Raw genomic sequence first — 10,718 nt, forward strand, 5'->3', positions numbered from 1 at the left:
TGGGATGGATCCCTGGATATGGCAATCAGTAGATGGTCCATCCTTTCGTCACAGCTCCAAATTTTGTCTCTGTAACTCCTTTCATGGGTATTTTGTTCCCAATTCTAAGAAGGGGCACAGTGTCCACACTTTAGTCTTCATTCTTCTTGAGTTTCATGCGTTTTGCAAATTCTATCTTATATCTTGTGTATCCTAAGTTTCTGGGCTAATATCCACTTATCAGTGAGTACATATTGTGCAAGTTCCTTTGTGATTGGGTTACCTCACTCAAGATGATGTCCTCCAGGTCCATCCATTTGCCTAGGAATTTCATAAATTCATTCTTTTTAATAGCTGAGTAGTACTCCATTATGTAAATGTACCACATTTTCTGTATCCATTCCTCTGTTGAGGGGCATCTGGGTCCTTTCCAGCTTCTGGCTATTATAAATAAGGCTGCTATGAACATAGTGGAGCATGTGTCCTTCTTACCGGTTGGGACATCTTCTGGATATATGCCCATGAGAGGTATTGCTGGATCCTCCCATAGTACTATGTCCAGTATTCTGAGGAACATCCAGACTGATTTCCAGAGTGGTTTACAAGCTTGCAATCCCACCAACAATGGAGGAGTGTTCCTCTTTCTCCACATTCTCGCCAGTATCTGCTGTCACCTGAATTTTTGATCTCAGCCATTCTGACTGGTGTGAGGTGGAATCTCAGGGTTGTTTTGATTTGCATTTCCCTGATGATTAAGGATGTTGAACATTTTTTTCAGGTGCTTCTCTGACATTCAGTATTCCTCTGGTGAGAATTCTTTGTTCAGCTCTGAGCCCCATTTTTTAATGGAGTTATTCGATTTTCTGGAGCCCACCTTCTTGAGTTCTTTATATATATTGGATATTCGTCTCCTATCCGATTTGGGATAGGTAAAGATCCTTTCCCAATCTGTTGGTGGTCTTTTTGTCTTATTGACGGTGTCTTTTGCCTTGCAGAAGCTTTGCAATTTTATGAGGTCCCATTTATCGATTCTTGATCTTACAGCACAAGCCATTGCTGTTCTATGAAGGAATTTTTCCCCTGTACCCATATCTTCGAGGCTTTTCCCTTCTTTCTCCTCTATAAGTTTCAGTGTCTCTGGTTTTATGTGGAGTTCCTTAATCCACTTAGATTTGACCTTAGTACAAGGAGATAGGAATGGATCAATTCTCATTCTTCTACATGATAACTGCCAGTTGTGCCAGCACCATTTGTTGAAAATGCTGTCTTTTTTCACTGGATGGTTTTAGCTCCCTTGTCAAAGATCAAGTGACCATAGGTGTGTGGGTTCATCTCTGGGTCTTCAATTCTGTTCCATTGGTCTACTTGTCTGTCACTATACCAGTACCATGCAGTTTTTATCACAATTACTCTATAGTACAGCTTTAGGTCAGGCATGGCGATTCCACCAGAGGTTCTTTTATCCTTAAGAAGAGTTTTTGCTATCCTAGGTTTTTTGTTATTCCAGATGAATCTGCCGATTGCCCTTTCTAATTCGTTGAAGAATTGAGTTGAAATTTTGATGGGGATTGCATTGAATCTGTAGGTTGCTTTTGGCAAGATAGCCATTTTTACTATATTGATCCTGCCAATCCATGAGGATAGGAGATCTTTCCAACTTCTGAGATCTTTAATTTCTTTCTTCAGAGACTTGAAGTTCTTATCGTACACATCTTTCAGTTCCTTAGTTAGAATCACGCCAAGGTATTTTATATTATTTGTGACTATTGAGAAGGGTGTTGTTTCCCTAATTTCTTTCTTAGCCTGTATATCCTTTGTGTACAGAAAGGTGATTGACTTGTTTCAGTTAATTTTATATCTAGCTACTTGACTGAAGCTGTTTATCAGGCTTAGGAGTTCCTGGTGGAATTTTTAGGGTCACTTATATATACTATCATATCATCTGCAAAAAGTGATATTTTGACTTCTTCCTTTCCAATTTTTATCCCCTTGATCCCCTTTTGTTGTCTAATTGCTCTGGCTAGTACTTCAAGTAAAATGTTGAATAGGTAGGGAGAGAGTGGACAGCCTTGTCTAGTCCCTGATTTTAGTGGGATTGCTTCCAGCTTCTCACCATTTATTTTGAGGTTGGCTACTGGTTTGCTGTACATTGCTTTTATCATGTTTAGGTATGGGCCTTGAATTCCTGATCTTTCCAAGACTTTTATCATGAGTGGGTGTTGGATTTTGTCAAATGCTTTCTCTGCATCTAAGGAGATGATCATGTGGTTTTTGACTTTGAGTTTGTTTTTATACTGGATTACGTTGATGTATTTCCATATATTGAACCATCCCTGCATCCCTGGGATGAAGCCAACTTGGTCAGGATGGGTGATTGTTTTGATGTGTTCTTGCATTTGGTTAGCAAGAACGTTATTGAGGATTTTTGCATCGATATTCATAAGGGAAATTGGTCTGAAATTCTCTATCTTTGTTGGATCTTTTTGTGGTTTAGGTACCAGAGTAATTGTGTCTTCATAGAATGAGTTGGGTAGAGTACCTTCTGTTTCTATTTTGTGGAATAATTTGTGAAGAACTGGGATTAGATCTTCTTTGAAGGTTTGATAGAACTCTACACTAAACCCATCTGGTCCTGGGCTTTTTTTGGTTGGGAGACTATTAATGACTGCTTTTATTTCTTTAGGGAATATAGGACTGTTTAGATTATTAACCTGATCTTGGTTTAACTTTGGTACCTGGTATCTGTCTAGAAACTTGTCCATTTCATCCAGTTTTTCCAGTTTTGTTGAGTATAGCCTTTTGTAGAAGGATCTGATGTTGTTATGGATTTCTTCAGGATTTGTTGTTATGTCTCCCTTTTCATTTCTGATTTTGTTAATTAGGATGCTTTCCCTGTGTCCTCTAGTGAGTCTGGCTAAGGGTTTATCTATCTTGTTGATTTTCTCAAAGAACCAGCTCCTCGATTGGTTGATTCTTTGAATAGTTGTTTCCACTCGGTTGATTGCACCCCTGAGTTTGATTATTTCCTGCCTTCTACTCCTCTTGGGTGAATTTGCTTCCTTTTGTTCTAGAGCTTTTAGGTGTGTTGTCAGGCTGCTAATGTGTGTTCTCTCTGGTTTCTTTTTGGAGGCACTCAGAGATATGAGTTTTCCTCTTAGAAATGCTTTCATTGTGTCCCATAAGTTTGGGTATGTTGTGGCTTCATTTTCATTAAACTCCAAAACATCCTTAATTTCTTTCTTTATTCTTTCCTTGACCAAGGTATCATTGAGAAGAATGTTGTTCAGTTTCCACGTGAATGTTGGCTTTCTATTATTTATTTTGTTATTGAAGATCAGCATTAGTCCATGGTGATCTGATAGGATGCATGGGACTATTTCAATATTTTTGTTTATGTTGAGGCTTGTTTTGTGACCAATTATGTGGTCAGTTTTGGAGAAGGTACCATGAGTTGTTGAGAAGAAGATATATCCTTTTGTTTTAGGATAAAATGTCCTGTAGAAGCATCCCTTGTAATTTTGTTGCAAGATTATGGTAGGCCCTGAGAATTGTATAGGAGGAAATAGGCAGAGTGGGAATGGTCTACAGATATCCTACCTGGTCTTCTGGCAGGTGTGCCCTGTGGAAGAGCAAGTGTCACTCTTGAAGATTTAAAATAAGACATTTTTATAATAGTTGATTTTTTGTTTTGTTGCCTACCCCATCTTCAGTCAAGGTTGCCACAGTTCCTCATCCCATTCATCCACCCACTTGCATCCTAGAGGATTCTCCCCAACACCACCAGACCACTCCCTTCTCTGGAGCCTGAAGTCTCTAGAGGAGTATGTGCATGCTCTCCCACTGAGGCCAGACAGGCAGACCTAAGCACTATATGTGCAAGGGGCCTCTGACTGGCCCATGTATGCTGCAGGTTGGTGGCTAAATCTTTGGGAGCTCCCTGGGGTCTCCTTAGTTTAGTCTGCTGGTATTCCTATGGAGTTGCTCTCCCTAACAGCTTCTTCAATCCTTCCCGTAATTCAAACATATTTGCCCTTGATTTCAGTATAATGAATGGACATAAGTGACTGCCTTTGTCTCAGTTAGCTGCTGATAGGCCCTCTCAGAGGACAGACAGGCAAGGCTCCCCTGTGTAAGCATATCATCATAACATCAGTAATAATGCAAGGCATTTATGCCCCACTCCCCTAAGAAATGCATCCCAAGTTGGGCCAGTCATTGGAGTGTCTTTCTGTCCCTCTCTTCTCCCTTTTTGTCCCTACAGTTCTTTTACACAGGAATAATCCTGGGTCAGAAATTTTGACTGTGGGTTACTAATTTTGTCACTCCACTATTTACTGAAGGTGGACTCTTTGAGTTCTTCCTCCTCAGTGCTGGCCATTTTTGCTAAGGTCAAGCCAAATGCATCCTGAGAGCATTTTATCTCCTAGGTCTCTAGTACTTTGTAGAGTCTCTCACCTCCCCCCAACACACCCAAGGCTGCTTATTTCTTTTCAAATTATCTGGTTTGTGTGCTTCTCTCCTGACTCACAAATCTGATCCTATTCCCCTTTTCACCTCCCCCCTTTCCATCCAGTTCTCTCCCAAACTCTGCCTCTTTTTATTATTTCATTCTCCCTTCTAAGTGCAATTGAAACATCCTCACTTGGTCATTTCTTCTTCCTGTACTTTTTATGTGCTGTAGGTTGTTTCCCAAGTGTGCTGTACATTTTTGTTAATATCCACTTAAAAGTGAGTACATTCCATATGTGTTCTTTTGTTTCTGAGTTACCTCACTCATGATGATATGTTCTAGTTCCATCCATTTGCCTGTAAATTTCATGATATCTTCATTTTAATAGATAATTAGTATTTCATTGTATAAATAAACCATATTTTTCTATATCCATTCTTTGTTTGAGGGTCATCTGGGGTGTTTCCACTGTCTGGCTATTACAAATAAGGTTGATATGAACATCATGAAGCACATGTCCCTGTGGTATGGTATGGAATATTTTGGTTATATGCACAAGGGTAGTTTATTTCAGTCTTCAGGTAGAACTATTTCCAATTTTCAGAGTAAATTACCATATTGATTTCCACAGTGGTTGTACCAGTTTTCAATCCCATCAGCAATGAAAGAATGTTCCTCTTTCTCAACATTCTTGCCAGCAAGTGTTGACATAGTTGAGAATAGTTCTTAGCCACCATGATTAGTTGAGGTAGAATCTCAGGGTCGTTTTGATTTCCATTTCCCTGATAACTAAGTACTTTGAAATAGTCTTTAATTGCTTCTAGGCCATTCAAGATTCCTCTGTTATGAAATCTTTGTTAAGCTCTGTACCCCTTTTTATAATTGGGTTATTGGGTACTTTGGAGGTTACCATCTCGAGTTCTTTATATATTTTTTTGATATTAGCCCTCCCATCAAATGGCGAGTTAGTGAAGATTTTTTTTCCAATCAGTATGTTTCTGATTTTTCCAATTGATCGTGTCATTTAAATTACAGAAGCATTCATGTAAGTTTCATGAGGTCCCATTTGTCAGTTCTTGATCATAGAGCCTGAGCCATTGTTGATCTGTTCAGGAATATTTTCCCTATGCCAATGAATTCAAGGCTCTTTACAACTTTCTCTCTTATTAGATCCAGTGTATCTGGTTTTAGGTTAAGATCCTTTATCTACTTTCAATGGAGCTTTGTACAAGGTGATTAAGATATGCCTATTTTCATTCTCCTATATACAGAACACCAGTTAGACCAGCACCATATACTGAAGATGCCTTCTTCATGCCACTGTACTTTTTAGCTTCTTTGTCAAAGACCAAGTGTCTATAGATGTATGGGTTTACTTTTATTTATTCCACTGATCAACCTGTCAGTATCTGTACTAATATCATGGATTTTTAAATCACTATTGCTCTGTAGTACAGCCTTAGGTCAAGGATGGCAATTTCCCCTGGATGTTCTTTTATTGTTAAAAATTGTTTTGGTTGTCCTTGGTTGTTTGCTTGTTTGTTTTTTTCCACATGAAGTTGAAAAATTGCTCTTTCAATGTCTGTGAAGAATCTTGTTGTAATTTCAACGGGTGTTGCATTGAATCTGTACATTGTTTTCATAAGGCGGCCATTCTTATTATGTTAATTCTACCAATGCATGAGCATAGGAGATCTTTACATCTTTTGAGGACTTCAGTTACTTTTTTCCAAGTATTTGAAGTTCTTGTCATAAAGATGTTTCACTTACCTGGTAAGAATCAAACGAAGATATTTTATAGAATTCCTGGCTGTTGTGAAGAGTGCTGTTTCCCTAATTTCTTTCTCAGACTATCATTTGTATACATGAAGGCTACTAATTTGTTTGAGTTAATTTTATATCCTGCCACTTTGCTGAAATTGTTCATCTGCTATAGGAGTTCTGGTGTAATTTTAGGAATCAGTTTTATATATATTATCATATCATCTGAAAATATTTTGGGCACTTCCTTTACATTTTGTATCCCATGGTTTCCTTTGGAGGTCTTATTATCCTAGGTAGAACTTTAAGTACTATATTTAAGAGATATGAAGAAAATACAAAAACTAATTGATCATTTTTAAGTGGGTAAAATTCGGAGTATTTGAACTTCTACTCACCAATTTAGATAACACTGTTCAGCAAAAATCAAAAAGGAAATAGAAAATGAACACAAATGTACATCTTTGAATACAGAGTCAGTACTAGGAAAAGAGCACCACATTTCACTTGGATCTGTTGGCTTAATTTGATTGAGAAAACTGAATATTCTATTGTGCAAACTACCTTATATGAGTGGAAAGAATATTTAAAACCTCCAACTATGAAAATCTGTTAAGATTATTTTTGAGGCATTTACTATTATTTAGAGCATGGTATTTTTTGATAAGCACTAAAGTCTAGGGAGTACCGAATAGTCAGATCTTCCATAAATAATTAAAATTGGCATATACTGTGCCCTGCCACAGTTAAATTTCTGAATCATAAAACATAACGTGATATTTCTGACATATGAAGAATTTGGGAAATGGCATTTCATGTTGTCACATCCACTCTTGAAATTATCCTAGTTGTTTATAATACATTTATTTTGGAAATTATAATGATTGCACTGTTTCTTTCCTTATGTTTTCTACAAAAACCCCAAATACCCCTCCTTACTCTTGTTTTGTTTTGTTTTGTTTTGTTCTGTTTTGTTTTGTTTTTCAAGACAGGGTTTCTCTGTTTATCCCAGGCTGACCTTGAACTCAGAAATCTGCCTTTCTCTACCTCACAATTGCTGGGATTAAAGGCATGCACCACCACTGCCTGGCTTAAGAAACCCCTTTTCTGAGATGTTTATGGGTAGACTTGAAAAAACACACTGATATAAAATCTCTTTTCCTCTAGTTCTTCACTCTTTTTTTTTCTTTTTGTTCTTTCTTAGATATTTTCTTTATTTACATTTCAAATATCCCCTTTTCTGGATTCCCATCTGAAAATCACCTATCTGCTCCTCCCTCCCCCTGCTTACCAACCTACCGACTCCCTCTTCCTGGTCCTGGCATTCCCCTACACTGGACCAAAGGCTTTTCCTCCCATTGATGATCAGTAAGGTCATCTTCTGCTACATATGTGGCTGTAGACATGGGGCCCTTCATGTGTACTCTTTGATTGGTGGTCTAGCTCTGGATATACTGCTTGGTTCACATTGTTGTCCCCCCACCCCATGGACCTGCAAACCCCTTCAGATCCTTGGGTCCTTTCTCTAACTCCTCCATTGGGGACCCTTTGTTCAGTCCAATGGTTGTCTAAGAACATATACTTTTGTATTTGTCAGGCACTTGTAGAGCCTCTCAGGAGACAGCTACATCAGGCTCATATACATACTCATATAATTCTCTTATCCTCAAGCTCTTACACTTTTTAATCCCTTTCTTTTGTAATTTTCTAGCCTTAGCTGAGGAATTGGTTTTGTAGATGAATCCATTTGACTAGATTCCAAAAATCTAACTTTTTATTAACTATTGGTTCCTGTGACTATGTCTGTCTCTTTAAAAGGTAAGTTTCTATAATAAATGATAAGGGCTGTAAATATTTGTATATGTAAGACAAATATTTAGAATTTGTGATTATAATGGTTTAGTAAAATTTGCCTGTAAATTCTCCTTAAGACCACATGTAGGACCACATATTTTACTGATACATAGATTTACTGACACATCTCCTTCTAAGTTCTTCTCTTGAAAAATATACACAATTATAAGTGAAAAAAAAGTGTAATGTGACGAACAACAAATCTAAGACATTCTACTGTGGAAACAAAAATTATGCAACAATTCAATTTTGTTTTTGAAAAATTCAATGAGTATATTAGATAAATATGAACATAAGCTTGTATAATGATTTGGAGCATTGGAAATTAAGATCACATTTTATGAAGTTCCTTTATTTAAGTTTGCATCTAAAACAAGATGTCAGTCTAATATAATTATGATTTTCTAAAGCATAGGTTTGGTATATCTTCTTATTTTTCTAAAAAAAAAAAATCAAATTGACAATTCTTCCCTTCCTGCCCTAGACATGGATCAATGTGTGAAGTGTCCAGAGGATGAGTATGCCAACACTGATCAAACTAACTGCCTCAAGAAAGTTGTGACCTTTCTGGATTACAAAGAACCCTTGGGAATGGCTCTGGCTGTCTTGGCTGTGTTCTTTTCTTCTCTTACATTTATTATACTCTGTGTCTTCTTGAAACACCGAGACACTCCCATAGTCAAGGCCAATAATGAAACTCTCAGCTATGTCCTACTCACCTCCCTCATATTTTGTTTTATTTGTTCCTTGCTCTACATTGGTTATCCCACTATGGTTAGCTGCATCCTGCAACAGACCACATTTGCCCTTGTGTTCACTGTGGCTGCCTCTTGTGTCTTAGCCAAGACAATTACTGTAGTCTTAGCATTTAAGATCACTGTTCCAGGAAGAAGACTGAGGTGGCTGCTACTTTCAGGGGCACCTAATTACATCATTCCCATATGCACCACAATACAAATGATTCTCTGTGGAATCTGGCTGGGAACTTCTCCTCCATTTGTTGATGCTGATCTACACATGATACATGAACACATCATCATTGTTTGCAACAAAGGTTCAGTGACTGCCTTCTACTGTGTCCTGGGATACATGGGCTCTCTTGCTCTTGCAAGTTTCACTGTGGCTTTCCTAGCCAGGAATCTCCCTGACACGTTCAATGAAGCCAAGCTCCTGACATTCAGCATGCTGGTGTTCTGCAGTGTCTGGGTCACCTTCCTCCCTGTCTATCATAGCACTAAGGGCAAGGCTATGGTTGCTGTGGAGGTCTTCTGTATATTGGCCTCCAGTGCAGGGATGCTTCTTTGCATATTTGTGCCAAAGTGCTACCTTATTTTGTTGAGACCACAAATAAATTCTTTTCATGAGTTTAGGAAAATACATGCTAAATCTATAAATATTAACAGAATGTAACTGTTTACTATTACACCAAACATATCAGCATGATCACCATACTGCTTACTATGTATTATATCCTTATGTGAGTTTATCCCATTAAAAAATGTAGAAAACAAGCTGGACAATAAATATCTAACATACGACTTGGATATCAGTCTATTGAATCATACCATATAATCAAGCTTTTATCATTGGATAGTCTAATGTCTGAAGATTTTTACTTTTGTGTTCAAAATATTTCATTTGATACCTATTGTCTAGTACCAATTGTGTCTTGTTATTAGATTATATATATATGTGTGTGTGTGTGTGTGTGTATGTGGGAAGCCACATGTGCCACCACTGGCCACCATGCATACATAGGCAGTAAAGTTTTATCTGCCAAGATGAGATTTTGAGAATTAACCAAAATTAACGAATCAGATGAGAGACAAGTTAAACAATCAGATGAGAGACAAGTTAGCCAATCAGATGTAGGCATGCAAATGAGGTGGTAAGCATAACCCATGCACAACCAATCCGGGTGTGAGACATGCCTCTCCTAGGCCTATATAAGCAGCACCAGTTCTGGGCTTGGAGTCTCTTCACCTCTGCAATCAAACTCTCCCAATAAACGTATGCAGAAGGATCCTGTTGCAGCATCATTCTTGCTGACGAGTCAGGGCGCACACAAGAAGTGGTGCTGAAACCCAGGAAAAAAAAAACACCTTCAGGCATGAGCGAAGACCCCTGCTACAGGGAGGATTCAGAACTGCATCTCAGGGAAGGAGCGGTTAATAAAGTGTTCCCGTAAAACAGACTGCTGAGAAGGATCCAGCATGGATTCAGAACTCTTCAGCTGGGGAACGGTGGTAATGAAGTGTTCCTGAAAAACAGACTGCTGAGAAGGATCCGACTGCGTGGATTCAGAACTCTTCAGCTGAGGAACTGTGGTACCAGTAAGTCTCCCAAATTGATCCCTGGGTTAAAGGGGGATAAAAAGGAAAAGAAAAGGGAGGAAAAATAAAAGGAATCAGTGATAAAAAAAAGGAAATAGTGAAGAAAAAGAAAGGGGAAAATAAAGAAAAAGGGAAAGAAAAAAAAAGGAATGGAAAGGAAAAAGGAAAGGAAGGAAAGAAAGGATTGAGACAATAAGGTTCCCGGCTTTGGAACAAGTTAAGGCTCATGAGTTATGCTTTTTTTCTCCCATTGACCCTTTGTGGGTAGGTCTGATAGTTTTTGTCTTGTTTGTTCTGATATATGGACTCTGTTACTGTTTGAAACTGTGTGTAGAGTCAGT

General features: G+C 38.2%; 1 protein-coding gene across 1 annotated transcript in view; it reads left to right on the forward strand.

The window, feature by feature from the left end:
- The window catches only part of Vmn2r78 (vomeronasal 2, receptor 78), a 39,829-nt gene extending 30,375 nt beyond the window's left edge, over positions 1-9,454 (forward strand). Inside the window, exon 6 of the mRNA NM_001105189.1 lies at positions 8,529-9,454. Coding sequence (NP_001098659.1) covers positions 8,529-9,454 — 926 coding nt within the window. The remainder of the gene's footprint in view (positions 1-8,528) is intronic.
- The last annotated feature ends 1,264 nt before the right edge of the window (positions 9,455-10,718 follow it).

This window comes from Mus musculus, chromosome 7 (assembly GCF_000001635.26).
Source record: "Mus musculus strain C57BL/6J chromosome 7, GRCm38.p6 C57BL/6J".
Taxonomy (NCBI): domain Eukaryota; kingdom Metazoa; phylum Chordata; class Mammalia; order Rodentia; family Muridae; genus Mus; species Mus musculus.